The 17,320-nt window shown below is 48.8% G+C and overlaps 1 protein-coding gene across 3 annotated transcripts in view; it reads right to left on the bottom strand.

Annotated features, from left to right (window-relative positions):
• NAV2 (neuron navigator 2) overlaps positions 1-17,320 on the bottom strand; it is a gene marked incomplete at its 5' end in the record, with an annotated part of 757,282 nt that overhangs the window by 385,952 nt on the left and 354,010 nt on the right. For 2 of the 3 annotated variants that reach the window (XM_082845352.1, XM_082845353.1), the window contains one exon: positions 9,950-10,207. The exons of the other annotated variant lie outside the window; for it this stretch is intronic. In XM_082845352.1, coding sequence (XP_082701478.1) covers positions 9,950-10,207 — 258 coding nt within the window. Of the gene's footprint in view, positions 1-9,949; positions 10,208-17,320 lie in introns of those variants that run through there. 3 annotated transcript variants of the gene reach the window in all.

Here is a 17,320-nt window from a genome sequence, read left to right as displayed (position 1 = left end):
ACGTGCGTCACTCTCGGGTCTGAAAAGAATCAACGCAAACCAGTGTGAAATGGGGACTGTCTGCAGAGCTGCAGCAGGAGGACAGGAAAGAGGTCCTGCCAGCTGTCAGGCACATGGCCCTGCCCAGCCCACCAGCACTGACCTGGGGAACAGCAGCCACAGCAGCGAGAGGAGACCATGCCCAGATTGCGGCAAGATGTGAGCAAAAGCGAACGGGGCTCCTCGTTCTGCAAATGCAGAGCCTCTGGCAAGAGGCTGGGACAGGCACAGGAGGCCCTGACAAGGAGGAGACAGTGAGGGGGCCAAGGCCAGGGAAATGGGGAGAGGCTCCAAGGAGAAGAGGGTCTGGAGGTTTGGTTTTCTAAAGCAGCACCCAGTATGGGATTCAGGCCTCTTCCAACTCCTGGCAGAAGAAGGCAGCGATTAAGAGCACAGACTCTGGACTCAGAAACACCAGGTTGGAATCCTGCCACTGTTCACACCAGCTGTGTGACCTGTAAAAGTCCCATGACCCTTCCCAGGCCTCCGCCCACTGACTCCTCACTTTTCTCCTTACTGATAAGACAAGATGGATAACACGGGAGTTAGTGTGAGGATTAAGTGAGATTTCGTATGGAAATGGCACATAAGTGGTTGCTGAAATCATTATTCCTGGAAGGCTTGTCCTATCCTCTTTGCTTAACCTACTAAAATCCTTCAGAACCCTTCTCAGGTCCCCCTTCCGAAGTTATTGGTGGGGGTGGGGATGGAATCTGCCAAGCCCTCCGAAGCCCATCCAACCCTTCCCGTCTACTGTACCGCCATGATCACAGCTGGACAGACCTTCTTCCAGTGGAGCAGCCAGCCAGTCGGGATGCTGTAAACAGCCTTGTGTAAAGAATCTGCCTTTTCCTGCTACCCAACCAGGTGAGTTTTCCCAAGACCTGGCGTTGGAAAGCTTTGACACTGGCCTCGCTTGGCCACCCACCATCATGGGATCATCTCAGCTCACATGTCAAGAGGGAGTTCTGCAGAAGCCACATGGCTTAGCCGCAACTTCAGGAACACAGCTGGTGCTCAATACCCACTCGATCCTGTTTTTCAACTCTTTCTTTTATCTTCGCCCTCCCATCCTTCTTTTCTTCTGCAAACAGGAACTAAGAACCTACTATGTGTTGATGCTGTACCAGCAGAGATCATGAGAGACACATCCCTGAACTCACGGAAGCCACGGTCCAGCTAAATAAGCAACCATAGTCCAAGCGATGGGGGCTCAGAGCACACTATGGGAGAACACAGGGCAGATACTGCATCCAGACTGTGGTGGTGGCACAGGGCTTCCTGGACAAGGCGGCACTAAGCCTGAACTCGAATGGGTGAAGGTTGGGACGGGTTTAGCCAGGCAAAGGAGTTCTAAGTAGTGAGGAGAGAAAGAGCTTAAAGCAGACAAAGGAGCCTGCTTCCACTCATACTCCTCGTCTGCTTCATGCCCAGATGAGTAAAATTCAACCAGGTATTTTCATATTTTAAAAAAGTTCCTCATTAAAAAAAATCTCTTTTATACTTTCATCCTTGGAAACATCTTAGATTTTTATAAGGGATTATCAAATCAACCTGGATCTTATGATTTCCATGAAATTTCAGCAACCCTTCTCATAAAAGAAGAGGAATTAAGCCAAGATTCTCACACTACACCAGAGACAGGAGATAAGGAGTCCAGATCCTAAACCCAGCGAAACAAACTTGGCCAGGCTATTTACTGTGAGTACGCACACACACACACACACGCACGCACACACACTCCTACCTCATATATGTTCTCATGGATACACCACAGATGTCAAGGGGATTGCTAATGTATACTCTTTAGCCAAGCCTTTGTTTTGCTTCCCAACATTTTATTTTGAAAAAGTTCAAACGCAGAAAAGTTGAAAGACTTGCACATGTATCTTCACCTAGATTCACCAGTTGTTAACATTTTACGACATTTGCTTTCTCCTTCTATCTACAGATATGCTCACCTTTTTTTTTTCCTAAACCATTTGGGAGTTAGTTGCTGACATCAAGATACTTCACCTGTAAATATATCAGCATGTATCTCCCAAGAAAATGGACATTTTCTTACATTATCCCCAAACCATTAACATCAATGGAGTAATACTATCTAACATACAATCTGTATTCAAATATCTCCCATTGTCTCCCAAATGACCTTTCCAGCGTTTATGGTTTTGCTTGTCAAGGAGCTCTCATTGGATTTGGTTGTCATAGCTCTTTAGTCTCCTTTTCTAGAATAGTACCTTTTAAACCTTTTTGTTTCTCATGACATTATCGGTTTTGAAGATCCCAGGCCTGTTGTCTTAAAGACGACCCATAATCTGAATTTATCTGATTGTTTCTGCGTGCCAACAAATGATCAAATTCCCCATTTTTCCTTTCCTCTGTCCAGAACCAGCCCTGCCAGTTACATAGTGATAACACCTTAGTGGACCTTGTGGCATCAGAACACTTAGAATTTTACAAATCCCAGAGAGTTTAACTGATATGATGAAGCAGCTAATGTTTATTTAATATTGAATGAATATATTCAGTATTTCTAAACTCTGGGGCAGAGGGGAGGAGCCAGATGTCATATATACCACACCAAAGGAGACTTTCCAGCAATTTACTTTGATCCCGTATTAACAATGCTTTTCCAGATATTTTTTAAAAAATGCTTTCACACTTGCTATTTAAGAACCTTGACTTTGAGGTCAAACAGATAAGGGTTCAAATCCTGAGTCTGCCACTTAACCAGCTGTGCTAGTTGGAAAAGTAGCTTAACCTCTCTTACCCTTGGTTTCCATAAAGGGTATTTATGGTGTAAGATGTTTAAGACCAGAGTCTCATTCATAATAATTACCTCTATTAAGCTTTACAACAACTCTTCAAAAACAGTAGAGCGAGTATCATCCTACTCATTTTATAGATTAGGCAACTGAAGCTCAAAAGACAACGTAACTTATTGAAGGTCATGCAGTAAAGCATCTAAAGAGACAAAATTAGAACCAAAGTTGCTGATTCCCAGAGCTGTCATTTCTATTCTCTTCAGGAAGTAGCTTCTACGTAACGGGATGTTGGGAGGATTAAATGAAATGGTGCATGCCTGGAGCTATGCATTATGCTGGTAAGAGGCTATGCTCCGTCAGTGTCAGTGCCCATTATTATAACTATTTTTCCTGTGTCACACTCTCCTAACTGATTTTGTTCAAAGGCTCCAAAAGAACTTTATAATCATCTTGACCAAGCCCCCTTTCCTACCCTATCTTCTCTTCCACCAAGACAGGGGAGGTTGGAACAAACCAAAATTCACTAAAGGTATGAAGGTTTCACTTAGAAGGAGAGAGAAAATATCCTGAGGCTGTGGGGCTACTGTTTGCAAAACACAAAAGAGGGTCTGTTTTCCTTGGGAAATGGAGCACTAAGTCGTGAGTCATTCTTTAGGTTCTGCGTGGGCGACTTGGGGTTCCTGCGAAAACTTTTGTGTCACTCACTAGTGTCTTGTGTGGACTGAAGCACAAAAGCCTGACCCAGTTTTGTTCCCCAAATCACATGAACCATTCTGCCCAAGACATTCTAGGAACACACTGTCCATCTCCTTGAACAATGTGACCAAGAGACAGAGTCACCATTGAAAGTGGCCCTGTGGCTATCAGTAAAACACCACTGGGCAGCTGGCCATGCCTTGGGGCACCTTAATGGCCAAGCTGATCACGAGGTCCAGCTCCCACCACAATCGTGCCAGCAGTAAGGGAAGAGGGCTTTCCTTCTGCCTTCAGAACAGTAAGAAACCATTCAGAAGCCCAATCAATGGGACTGTTCCATTCTTGGTCCTGGGCAGTGCTGTCAGATTGGCCAGCTCCACTCAGTCACCTTGACAGTGGCAGCTCAGACTGGGTGTACAAAGGAGGTTCCCATTACATTTGGTTTGCAGCAGATCCCTCAGCCTGGTTAGTGCTATAGAGATGGCATGTTTGGGACCAAAATGTGGAGGTTTCATTTCACAACTCTGGATATGACTACATTAATTTACTCTTGACTCTGACTCTCATTCATCTGACCAAAGCCCCGCTATGCCCTCTGCTTTCACAGCGCAAGCCACCTGTCCTCCATGTAATCAATCGTGCACTTGAGAGGCAGAGAGGTAGGGTAGAAAGAACAAGGCTTGGAATGAGGCAGATCTGGTTTCCAAACTTGCCTCTGACCTTGGGTAATAAAAATAGGCAATATCACATATTCCTTGCTTATTGCACGCCAGGCTCTGTGCTCAGCAACTTACCTGTATTACCTCACTGACTCTTCACAGACAACCTATAAGCATCATCGTTTCTGCTTTATAGATGAAGACACATTTAGAGATGTTAACTAACTTGCCCAAAGCCTGGATTTGAACCCAGGTCTGTCTCTCAGTTAAGTGTAATCTACCATTTAAAACTGTCTCCAAGTGATAACTTCCTCTGGTCTCAGCTTCCTCATATGAAAGGCATGGGCCACTTTACATTTTACCCAGTTTCTTGTGCTTCACATTAAATTTCATATACATATAAAATTTATATATACATAAAATCATTTATATATATATATATATTATATATATATGTGAAATCACTGCAGTCTACTACTACCTGCCCCATAACTACTCCCTTCCCTGCTGATGAGACTGATTCTAAGAAATAAGAGTCTCTGACCTTAAGCCAAAATCTCACCGGGTGGTTCGGCTTTTGCAGACTGGCTTCAGGAGCTTCACTAAGGCCACACCTCTCATGTCTTATAAGTAAATAAAATGGGACACCAAGACTTGGCGCTTCAATCTTGGTCACGGAGGAAGGGAGTATGAGAAGCGGGAAGCAAATCTAGCTACGCTGAAAGCTGGCAGTTGGGCTGTAATTCCCCCAGCCTGGCCTTTGATGTGTGTGTGCTCACATGTGCTCATTACTTTAAGCTGCTCCATGTGTATATATTTGTATATGTGTGTGTATATATGTATATATACACATATCCAGAAGGAGATGTATTTATACACACATATATACACACGTAATGATACCCTAAATTAGCCACCAGTCCCACCCTTAAAGTGTCTTCAGAAAATTAACCCACGGAATAAGCAATAATACGTGAACTATAAACATTCTTGCATGTTGGCAGCTAACCATGCTACACATTCCCCCTCCAAGAACCGAGGAAGAGAAGAAAGGGAATAACACAATAGCAGAAAAATGCACTAATCAAATCCATAATCAACTTTGATGATGGAGCGAGGATTCTAATCAAAACACAATGGGGCAAAGTTGCAACAGGTTGCAAGCTTGGAGCTGCACTCTCTTCCCAGGGGCCTCGCCTGCGCTTTCTTTTCAAACATCTAAAACACCCACAGAGGATTTCAATCACTTCTAATTACTTTTTTAAAGAAACGAGTTGCAAGTTGAACCCCAGGCTCCTAAAAACAGGAAATATCAAAATATTATATATATAATTTTTTTCCCCTGCAACTGCTTCTTAAAAATAGGCTAACCTCTCCTCAAATAGCTCACAAGCATTCCTTATCTGAAGGTCAGCCGGACAGAGTTTCTGAACTAACACAGAGCAGATCTCTAAAACAATTCTTTGCACATGGTCATAATTTATACGCCATGTTAACAGAGCAGATGCTATAAATGTTCATTCTTGGGGGAAGGCCCAGGTATCCCAACACCAGGAGGGGAATTCGGGAGGGATGTGTGGCTGCAGAGCAGTTCCTCTCTCTGAGGGTCGAGCCCCTGCTGTAGGTTTGCGGGAGAGATTCAACGTGAGGGGTTTGGCAAGTCGACAGTGGGGCTGCACCTAAAAGCTAGCTGCTGGCTGCGTCAGGTCTTTTCACACTTGATGGCGATGGACAGCAGGCTTGGGGGAGAACAGGCTGTCACTGGCTAAAGAGAGTTGCTGCCTAATAAAAGCCACAAGACCCATGTCCTTTCCGCATCACTACCATATTGGATATTCTGAACCCTAAGCTAATAATAATAATCACTGTCATTTCCCAAGGGGCTGTTATGAAACAGGTCTTTTATGGACACCATCCTTCCACCTTCTCATAACTACCCTGCATGCTCAGGATGACTACGGACCACGCAAATCCAATCCCTCAACTGCAAGAAGCCTTTGTTCTTTGCTCATGACTACCTTTCAAAAGGAAGATACCAGATACGAAGCAATCACCTGTTAGGCGAAGGTGCGGCCTCCTGGTAGTGACACCCACTCCTGCTCTGCACCTCTGCATGGCCCTGCTTCTCCTCCTTCCCTGGCATGCTCACCTCACCCCCTCTCCTCCCCAGCCAGCCATTCCTGCCCATCTCTGGAGCCCGCCATCTCCTGCCTCCTCCGGGAGGCCCTCAGGACTTCTCCAGCCATGGTGGCCTTTTCCTTCCTTTCAGCCCCAAGCACACCTCTCAGCCCTCTTCGTGTTGTGCCTGATGCCCTGGGTACATCAGTCATGCCTCCCAACTGGACTATAAGATCTCCAAGGCCCAGGCCGTGTCTTATCCCCCTGTACCTCCGCCAGAGCATCCAGGAGGACGGCAGCTGTGAAGAGGGGAAGACCCCCCCAGCCTGGAAGCCAGACCAACCTGAGTTGGACCCCCCACTCGCCACCCTGGAGCAGGATGACCTAGAGCAAGTTATTCTACCTTTTGCTAAGTCCTGCGTACTCTTCCAGCTCAATGGCTAGAGCAGTGCTCTTAGAAATCAGGGCCTGCGAGTAACTGGAAAGTCCCTATGACTCTCTCTCTATAGCATGCTGGTTTAGGACATGGAGTCCAGAGCCAGACTGTCCGAGTCCTAATTCTACCTCTGCTGCTCAAGGGGTTACTAACCCGGTCCTTGCCTCAGTTTCCTCATGTGTCAAATGAGAATAATAACACTTGTCTCACTGGATTGTTGTAAGAATCAAATGAGGTCTTTTAGAACAATTCCTGGCACATAGGAAGTGCTATGTGATGACTCGCCATCATTATATTATTGTCGTTAAAGAAGATGTTGCAGGAAATTACTGTCATAGAAAATGTTATATATGCTTTAAGTGTTACTGTGGGAATGAAATGAGATCGTATGTACAGAGCCTGGCACATCAGGCACTTCCCTCATCTTCCCACCATGGTTGGTACTGCATTAGGCATGTGACAGATGCTCTGTAAATCCTCGCGGACTGAATGATACCTTCTCAAGGGCTTGACAGAATAAGCTATGCCTTTTCTCACTGAGAGGCTATCAGATCTACGTTCAACAACGCCCCATCTCTTGGTTTAGCAATACGAATAGCTCATTTTATCGAGTGTTTCCTAGTGGCCTGACATTAGGCTTTATACATGTTACTTACATATGTCTATACACATGTCTAAATCATGTATGTATATGTGTATATATCAACATATGTATATATGACACTTTACATATGTTCTTTTTCTTAATCCTCATAATTTGTGTGGTTGTTTAATGCCCATTTTTACAGATGGGAACAGTGAGGCCCAGAGAGGTTAATGGACTAGGTCACCAGCTAGTACATGGTGGAGACAGGATACCAGGGATAGCCACCTGACTTTAAAGCCTGTGCTACTGACCACTGCACAACCCAGCCTTCTCCCCAAAGCCCCCTGAATAAAAGGGGAGTCAGATGCCATTTGCCATTTAACTCATCATCTCCTGAGTATCTTCTAGTGATAAACGCCAGGTTTTGAGTCCAGGACTACCAGGTGTGTCAAGTCTGACACAGTCCTCGAGCCGTACGGAGAGGACTTCCTGGATGGTGAATGGACACCGTGTCAGGCAAAGGGGGAGGAAGCCTTGTCCAAAGACGGGAAAACCCCTTTTGCCAATGTCACTTGGATGCCAGGGTGAGGCAGTGAGACAAAGGATCTGTACCTGCCACAGAGAAGAGCCGCCAGGAAGCTCGGCCATGAATAAAGAAAGGGCAGGCTGGTGAAAACCAGGATAGCCCACTGGGAAGTGGCCAATTTCCTCAGCAATCCATCCAAACCATCCATGTGGTCAGTACACAAGGTCCCACTGAGGGCGAGGCAGGTGGCGTGGGGGCAGCCAGGGGACTGTGGGCCAAGGGCGACGGAGAGAAGAAAAGCCTCGAGGGAACTGGACCACACCAGCTCCTCCGGCAGCAGCTGGAGATCAGTTTTTCAGGAAGAAGAGGGATGAATCACCTTTCCAGAGCCTGCCCATGGCAAGTCCACCGACAGTGTTTGTTAAATGAAGGGTCAGATGGGCAACGGTAGAATAGCTGCCTGGGTAGCCACGATCCCAGTGTCCACTTTTCCCCCTCATTCCTTGGGTCCTCCTCATCAGGCTGGAGGCTGTGTGTCACATCCCGGAGTCACTGCTCCGGCCTCCCGCATACCACCCACCACACCTCATCAGTCCCGTCTCCAAGGATGGAGGGGAAACCCTCACAAGGGTGCACCCCCAAGCTCATTCCCATTTCAGAGCCACGTACAAACCTGTGCCGAAGGCAGAAAAAGAGCGCAGAGCAAAAAACCCCGGCAGAGACAGGCCCTGGGCGCACTGGGGGAAATCTTTCTCCCACACACCATCACTCAAACCTGCCAGCTTCCAAACATGTTTAGCAAGTGCAGCAGCAAGGGGCATGCTTATCAGCCTGGCGTGGGAGCTTAATCTGCTTTGAGGGCCTTCTCCAACCCAGAGTTCCAAAAGTCTGCTTACAATTAGCTTCCAGCTCCAGTTCCTCCATCAGAAAGGCTAGGAATGTGTTGAGTTCTAGCCTCTGATCAGAGAAATCTCCAGGAGAAGGTGGAGACAGTGTCAGCAGAGAATAAGTGTCAAAAAGGTCAGCTGGTCTGTTGCCACTTCCCTGACACCAGCCCCAAACTACCTCCCCCGCTGGCTTCCCGCCTCTCCTGACCGGGACAGTCACATCCGTCAGGTCTGCCTGTCCCCAAAAGTCCCTGCTGACTAACGGCCAAGAAACTACAGCACGCCCCTGCTCCCTCCTACCAGAGGAGGAAAAAAGAAAAAAAAAAAAAAAAAAGCAGCAGAAAGGGCAGGAGGCCAGGAGAACCTGATTGGCCCTTGCTGATTTCCTTAAAAGAGATTGCATGGCTAGGGCCCGTCACCCAGCCGAACTGGGTGATGCGGGCTCTGTCTGGAAAGGTAGAAGTCATCAGTTCTTTTCATGTCATCCCCCCACCCCAGCCCCAGTCACCCGGGCTACCGGCACCAAGATCTGCTACCCAGGGAGGAGGGGCTTAGCTTCGGGCCGCCATTCTGAGGCAGGAACCCCCGCCCACCGCAACAGCCAGCCGAGACGCTAGGAGTCTCCAGCTGCCTGCCTCCGCTGGTGCACCGAGCACTTCTACTGCGGTCCCAGCACCATGCCTGGAATCCTGTCAACCCAAAGGATGGGGCAGGGGCAGGCATCTTCACGACGAGGCGAGCAGGTACACTGCCACCCCCAGACCCCTTTCCCTGGATCTTTCAGCCAGGCCAGAGGGCGTGGAGCCCAACGAGGCCTCGGACTATTCCTCGGCAGGGACAGAATCTCTGCAGAACCGACACACAGACAGACAGAGACACTGCAGCAGTCACTGCCTTTTGGGACCAAGATCTCAACATGCAGAACCTGACATTTCCAGTGCGGCACAGTTTTGAGAACACCCTGACCGTGCCCTCCAGAAGGAAGCCGCAGACGTAACCGCACCCCGGTCTCACAGAGCTCCTTAAGGCAAACCTCGGTCACCCGGCCACACCCACTGGCCAGCCCACTCTCCGCGCGCATCCCCCAACCTGCCGGCCTAAGTGGGACGGTTCCCTTCTCAGCCCACAGGGTAGCCCTGTCCCCTATCCGGCCATGCCAACCCCCCCCCCCCCCCCCGCCACCAAGCATTCACCCTTCTCCCAGAACAGTGCCCCGGCACACAGCACCTCTCACCTGGGTATCGAACCCGTTTTCCACCGAGCCGCTCATCCGCAGCGGGAGCCCCTCCCCCGCCGGCTCCTGCAGCCCCTGCGATTTCAGGGGGATCTGGCTAGGGTAGGCGGTCTTGCTCACCTCCACCTTGCTTCCCAACTTGAGGTAGCAGGGCTGGGGGCCCGCCCGGGCTGGGGGCACGTGCAGGATGGGCGCGGCGCTGTGCACGGGTTTGGGCAGTCCCGACTTCATTTTGGAGGCGACCAGGATGGCCGGCATCTTCTCCCGGGGCTTCGGCTTTCCCAGCACGTCCCTGGCAGCGGCGGCGGAGGCGACCGCTAAAGGCAGCGCGGGCAGCAGAGCAGGCGCCGGGCTTCGGCCCGAGAGGCGCCCACCACTAGCCGAGGGAAAGAAAAAAATATCCCCGGGTCGGGGATCTCGGAGCAATCCGGCGAGCTCGCCTTGGTCGCGGCGCTCAGCTGGTCCCACCTGGACGGATGCTGCAGCCGGGTTTCACGCCCCTCCTGGGCGGCCTGTTCAAGGGCTCCGGGTGCTCAGGAGCTGTTGCCTCCTGCGATTCTCCTCCTGGGAACTCGAGGCTTGGACGCCCATATTAACTTGTCACTGCATCTCCGAAGTGAGGAGGCCCCTTCGGAAGAGAAGCGGCGGGGACCCACGCCTCTCGCTCAGGGAGGCTGCGGGTGTGAGCGGGCGAGCTAAGGAGCGAGCAGCTGGGGAAAGGAAAGAACGATAGTGGGGAGAGGGAGGGCGCACGGAGCCCAAGACGTCTTCACCGAGAGGCAGCTGCCGCCCTGATTGCGAGCACCGCAGTGTCACCCGCTACGCAGAGGCGCGGCGAGAGCCCCCGAAAGGTCTCTCTACGCGTGACAGTCACCACTGCTCAGAAGCCCGCCGGACAGATAGCACCTCGGCGCCTGCGGGTCTGCACATGCTCCGTGCGTTATAGCGCAGCAAGGCTGTGGCCGTGGGGCGCGGGCACCGGGACGCGCGGCTGGCGGGCTGGGCAGGGCAGCGCAGCGCTCGCGAGCGGCCGCCGCGCTTCCCGGGAAGGCTGCGCTGGCTGCGGGGCTCCGCTCAGGGTAGGACAGGCTGCTACCCGCGCTGCTGCGACGCGCGCTGACAGCCCGGGCCGCCCCGGCGCGCCGATTGGTCCGTGGCGGGCCAATCTGCAGCCGCGGCTATCACTGCAAAGGGGGGCGTGGCCTCAACTCCCGGGCCGCCGCCGAAAGTCTGGGGCCGCGCTTGGCCGCAAGTACAAAGCCAGCTGGTGGCCGCTCTGCAGCGCTGCTCGGGCTTCGCGCTCCCCCGCGGGCTGACACCCCCGCGTCCCTGAAACCTTTTGAAAAATGCCCTTTCGAACGCAAGCGCCCGCCTCGGGGCCCCGCGGGGAAGGCTCCGGGGAAGTTTATTTCCTTTTTCAAATTGTTCTGGTCACCTTAACGGTCTGAGGCTTCCGGAGTCGCGCCTGCAGCCCCGCGGCCCCCCATCTGGTCTGGGCAGGGCCGTTCCTCGTCTCCCGCGTTAAGGACGCGCCAGCCATTTCTTCTCTTTTCTGCCAGCTCTTCCAGGCGGGCCGGGGGGCCTCCGAATAGCTTCCTCTCCAGCTTTCAAAGGCTGCACATTTCACTTAACTATTTGAAGTATTTATAGGCACATACATACAATACCCCGCGAAGCCTCCCGCCCCAAGACGGTTCCTCCTTGCAACCTACCACAGACTGGCCAGAGGAAGCCAGGAGAAGCTCCATGACCCCGGCGGGCTCGGGCTAAATTCTGCTGCGCTTCATGTAGGAGCCCCTCCCTGTCCGCACCTCGGACGCACTGGCCCTACAGGTTCCTCGACTTTAATTCACCTGAGGACTTCTCTCCTGTCCCAGGTGCTCTATGGGTTCCTCGCTGAGAGTTGGAAGAGATGACACAGGCAAGCCAGACCCCTCATAGATGAGAAGCCCCCCCCCCCCGTAGAACTACCTGGATTTAAATCGGGCAAGTTCTCTGACTTTACATACATCCTTACAAAGCTTCGGTTCTCACTGGGAGTAAGGAAGGGGTTTGATTACATATACATAATATACTGTTGTTTGGTTAGATGAGATCGTTCATTACAGTCATTTAGCACAGGTACTTAGCTATGTGAGAGACCAGTAAGTTGGGTATTATTATCCCTATTATTATAATTACTGCTTCTGCAAACTGCCCCCCCCCCCCAGTCATCTCTGTTTATAAGCTGTTTCTCTTCTCTGGCTCTGAGATACAGGTTTTCACAGTATGCCCACCCTATAGCCTGATTTTCAATGCCAATAGCATTGATTTGTCATTATCCAGATCGTAGGAAATAAAGTTTTAAAACAATCTCTCAAAGCAGCATTAAGAAATAAGAAGGCCTCTTACCCTGGCCTGCTCCCTCTCCTATCTTATCTCCACCCATTCTATGCAGCAACTTTCTACTCTAGCGAAACTGAAATGCACACAGTCTTGTACACAATTTCAGGTATTCCTCCCTCTGAAGGAAAGTTATGGAAATATACTGCAGTCTTTGACTTTAAAGGTCATGGAGATATTCTTTCCATGGCCTTAATGCAGTTTTTCTCAAACTGTGGTCCCCAGACCACCACCAGCAGCATCAATACCTGGAAGCTTGTTTGATAAGCCCCACCCTAGATCTTCTAAACCAAAAGTTCTGGAGCTGGGGCCCAACAATCTAGGTTTACCAAGTGTTTAACCCAGTGATTCTGAAGCACTCTGAAGTTTCAGAGCTTCCACCCTAATGAATATATCATGCATTCAGTGCTCTTCCAGGGCCACCTAAACCTTAATATACATAAGAATTATGTATCTTGCTAAAATACAGATTCTGAGTCAGTAGGTCTAGAATGGAGCTGAGGTTCTGGTTTCAGAATAAGCTCCCACAGGACACCCAGGCTGGTGGTCTGGAGCTCACACTTTGAGTAGTAAGGCTAATCCGTAGGTAGCAAAATGGGCTCATCTCAAGGGCCATCTCTAGCTAACCGACTTTCTGTCACACTGTGCTGAAAAGAATTCCAAGGGTGCATGTATCTAGTTAAGTTGGAAACAGCAGCCTGATCAATTAATAATGTCTGTCATGTGTACAGAAAGAGACCTAGTGACATACATGCTATGTATCTGCCATCTTGGATCTCCCATTTAAATCATATTTGTACCAAGGTCATTTTTTTGGATTCTGAGACCCTCAGATATGTACTAATATGAAAAACAATGCATTCTTTTTTGAAAAGTACCTCTTCCTAATACTCTAGGATTTGGTAAACATATGACCGTTCACCTTAACCTTATGTGACTTATTTAAAGTTTGATAACTTCTCATCTTTCTTGATGGAAAAGGAGTGAATCTTTTAGTCTACTTCCAAATTTCTTTCCTGGCCTCTGCATCCCTTTAATAGTTTTATTTGCTCTTTCCTGGAACATTTTTCATCTCCCTTTATATCTTTTCTGTCTTTCCCTCATTTTCCTTCTTTAAAGCAAAATAATTTGTCATTATAACCAGACAAAGGGGGGAAAAAGCTATATTTTCCCTGAGGCAAAAGAGATAATTGCAAGATTCCTCCTTAAATAAGATCATCTCAAATTATAAAAAATGTCCCATAGGGCTTGGCTGGTGGCGCAGTGGTTGAGAGTCCGCCTGCCGATGCAGGGGACACGGGTTCGTGTCCCGGTCTGGGAAAATCCCACATGCTGCGGAGCGGCTGGGCCCGTGAGCCATGGCCGCTGAGCCTGCGCGTCCAGAGCCTGTGCTCCGCAACGGGAGACGCCACAACAGTGAGAGGCCCGCGTATCACAAAAAAAAAAAAAAAAAAGTCCTATAAAGTTACTCCTTCCACACAGATGCTGTGTTAACATGAATGAAGTCATTTTAAATCAATAAGTCTGGCAAGCATTGGCAGCTAAAGAAGTCACTGGTTCAGAGTATGGCAAACTGCTTTGGAAAGAACACACTATCCACGTTTTTTTTTAACGTTATTTTAAAAAAACTGATATGCACTGTGGATAGCCCACTATTTTATTTTATTTTTTTAATTAATTAATTAATTAATTAATTATTTTTGGCTGCTTTGGGTCTTTGTTGCCACACGTGGGCTTTGCGGCGAGTGGGGACTACTCTTCGTTGCGGTGCGCGGGCTTCTCAGTGTGGTGGCTTCTCTTGTTGCGGAGCACGGGCACTAGGCACACAGGCTTCAGTAGTTGTGGCACATGGGCTCAGTAGTTGTGGCTCGCTGGCTCCAGAGCACAGGCTCAGTAGTTGTGGCGCACGGGCTTAGGTGCTCCACGGCATGTGGGAATCTTACCGGACCAGGGCTCGAACCCGTGTCCCCTGCATTGGCAGGCGGATTCTTAACTACTGCACCACCAGGGAAGTCCCGGCCCACTATTTTAAATCCCAACTTTGACAACCCTTCTCTCTTTTTCTCTTTTGGACTATAAACTTTCAAAATCTCCCAATTTGAAACATATTACGAAAGCTCCCAGGACCACTAGGTCATCATCCAAAGAGTTTGGTAGTTCTCTGGCTGTAAGAACCATCCTCAGGTCAGGATGTGCCAGCTGTACTGCTTTCTGATCCTATACATCAGCCACTGGTGATTAGCTGAGTGTAAATTGGGCTTCGGAGCTGACCTGCAAGTGACCAGCCCCATTAACCCATCCTTTATCTGACTTAAAGACCCCTGGCTGCGCCTGACCTCCCAAGAAGACAGTCCTAAGAGAGCCTGAAACATCTAAACCCCAGCCTACCACAAAAAAAAAAAAAAAAAATGCAGGAATCTGGGGAAAGAATCAACAGACTCTTGGAGACCCCTACTATAAATGAAGAAGGAACATGTTGCAAGACTCTAGAATAATATAAGAAGCAAACATTCTTGAATTTATTTGAGAGTAAAAGAAAATCAGACTAGCTTATTTTCAAAAATGCAATTTTCCTTAATTTTTTATGGCATGGGTTGGCAACTTATGACACCTATCTCAGCACTGGCACAAATGCTCACCTTTTGGTAGCGGCTGAAATGAGAGCCCACCCATCTCAGACTGCAGAGAAGCTGGGGTAAGAACCTTAGAACAGCTATATAGAAAGTCTGCTCACCACCCCCCCCCCCCCACCCCGTCCACTTGCTTCGAATCTACCTTTTTCCAGATGGATGTGTGCAGATCAGTATGCCCAATGGTAATCTCTGGGTGGTTTTTTGAGAGCTGAAGACAGTGCCTTCTACCTGCAGGTGTGTAAGGAGTGTAAGGAGTATGTGTGAATGTGTGTGCGCGTGTGTGTGTTTACAGGTGTTTGAGGCAATAGCCCTGACTAAATGTCAAACAAATATATGGTAAACCACTGGTTTATCTGATATGGTGTGGCTCAATCATTAACTCAATGAATAAACTGAGAGCCAACTATGTGCCAGGCTCTGGGCATTATGACGGGGAGCAAATAAGAATAAGTGCTCATTCCCTGCTCTCAAGGTTCAAAGAATGATGCAACTGCTGTTTCCAACCTGAGGGTTGCCCTTTTCCACAACTGAAAAACTGAGAGAACAGGGCAAGCAAACAGGGAAATAAATGACAAGTAGTAGAACTAGCACTCCAATAGAAGCCTTAGAATAACTGCGGGTTAAAGGAGCAAAACCCTAACCGCACATCCCCAACAGACCTAGAATTCTGAATCTGCGTGTCTGCATTTTAAACAAGCGCTCATGGACTCTGAATCAGTTCTCACACTTGGCTTCACAGCCTCGGCTGTCCATTAGAGTCGCCTGCGGAATTGAAAACACAGGGTTGCCTGGGCCCCACCCTGGACCAGTTAAATCAGACTCTGGGGATGGGTCCAAGCGTTTGTCTGTTAGTAAAGCTCCCGGGGGCAGGCAAATTGAAAAGTGCCGCTTTAAGAAATGCTACAAAGACTTTGCTCCCTCGGCACTTTAGAGTGGGGGATGATGAGGCAAGAACCTGGACAATTTTAATCAATGTGAACGGACAATCTGGAAAAACCCAGGCCTTCCATTACTTTCTGTGCAAGATCTTCTTTTTGAGAGACACACTGAGCCAGTCGAGCTGCCTGTGCAGCCCAAAGGCAGCTGGGTAATTGCCCAAATGCTGCCTGGGAGTCAGCCATGCAGACCGCATCAAGCAGCCTGACCTCTGGTCAGTGCGGGCCCCCAGGCAAGGAGCCAGGATGCTCCAAGCTCCCTCCACCCATTTCCTCTTTGGGTTACTGCTTTCCTCCTGTGAGCCTTCCTGCCTACCCCCTGACTCTGCCCCAGGCACAGGGCCTGGTGAGCATCTGCTAGCAGAGGGGCTCCTGGCCCTGGGAGAGGTGCATGGTGCTCAGGGTTCAGGGCTCTCTGAGGAGAGCCTGGAGCAGTTAACTCATGAAGGTCTGTGCTCAGAAAAGGTGTGCTGCTGGCATGAAAAATCTCAACAATGGATAACAAAAATTATCATGTAGAACTTTGGTATGTACTTTGTGGTTCTTTTTCCTTTATTTGAAATGTATTTGTCGGGACTTCCCTGGTGGAGCAGTGGTTAAGAATCCGCCTGCCAATGCAGGGGACACGGGTTCGAGCCCTGGTCCGGGAAGATCCCACATGCCGCGGAGCAACTAAGCCTGTGTACCACAACTACTGAGACCACGTGCCACAACTACTGAAGCCTGTGTGCCTAGAGCCTGTGCTCCACAACAAGAGAAGCCACCGCAATGAGAAGCCCGCACACCGCAACGAAGAGTAGCCCCCTGCTTGCTGCAAGTAGAGAAAGCCCATGCACAACAACGAAAACCCAATGCAGCCAAAAATAAATAAATTTATTTTTTAAAAAAGTATGTCATGGGGGTATTTATGTTATTATTTACATACATGTTTGGCTACTGTTAAAACTTGCTAATATGTTAACGTGTGTTTACATATATATAAATAAATACGTTTATAAAGGGAAGGAGAAGGAAGGAATCACGTCACACTAATAATAGCGGTTATTTCAGAGGAGCAAGTTAGGACTCTGGTCGTTCCTTCTTATTTTTCTATCACCGTTTTAAAGGGTTGGGATTATGGTTGATTTCAACTTAATTTTCCATGAAGTTTTTCTTCATTTTTCAAATAAGTATCTTTACTCATTTTAAACTTCTTTTTATTCAAGGAACACTCATTACGCCCCATAACGAACAAAGCCCTGTGCCAGATGCTGGTGATATAGAAGTTAGCTAGCTTATATCCATCTCTGCCCTCTACCTTTTCAGGCAGGAGGGATAAGTCCTCTCCCAAACAAACAGACAGAAGCTTTGTTAGCTATAAAAGATTAAAATCCAGTTTTAGTTAAACTAAAATCCAGTTCAGTTAAATCCAGTTTAGTTAT

The sequence above is a fragment of the Leucopleurus acutus genome, assembly GCF_964270905.1.
Source record: "Leucopleurus acutus genome assembly, chromosome: 8".
In the NCBI taxonomy this organism is placed as follows: Eukaryota; Metazoa; Chordata; class Mammalia; order Artiodactyla; family Delphinidae; genus Leucopleurus; species Leucopleurus acutus.
Note: the sequence above shows the minus strand (reverse complement) of the source record. Positions and strands in the feature narration are given on the sequence as shown.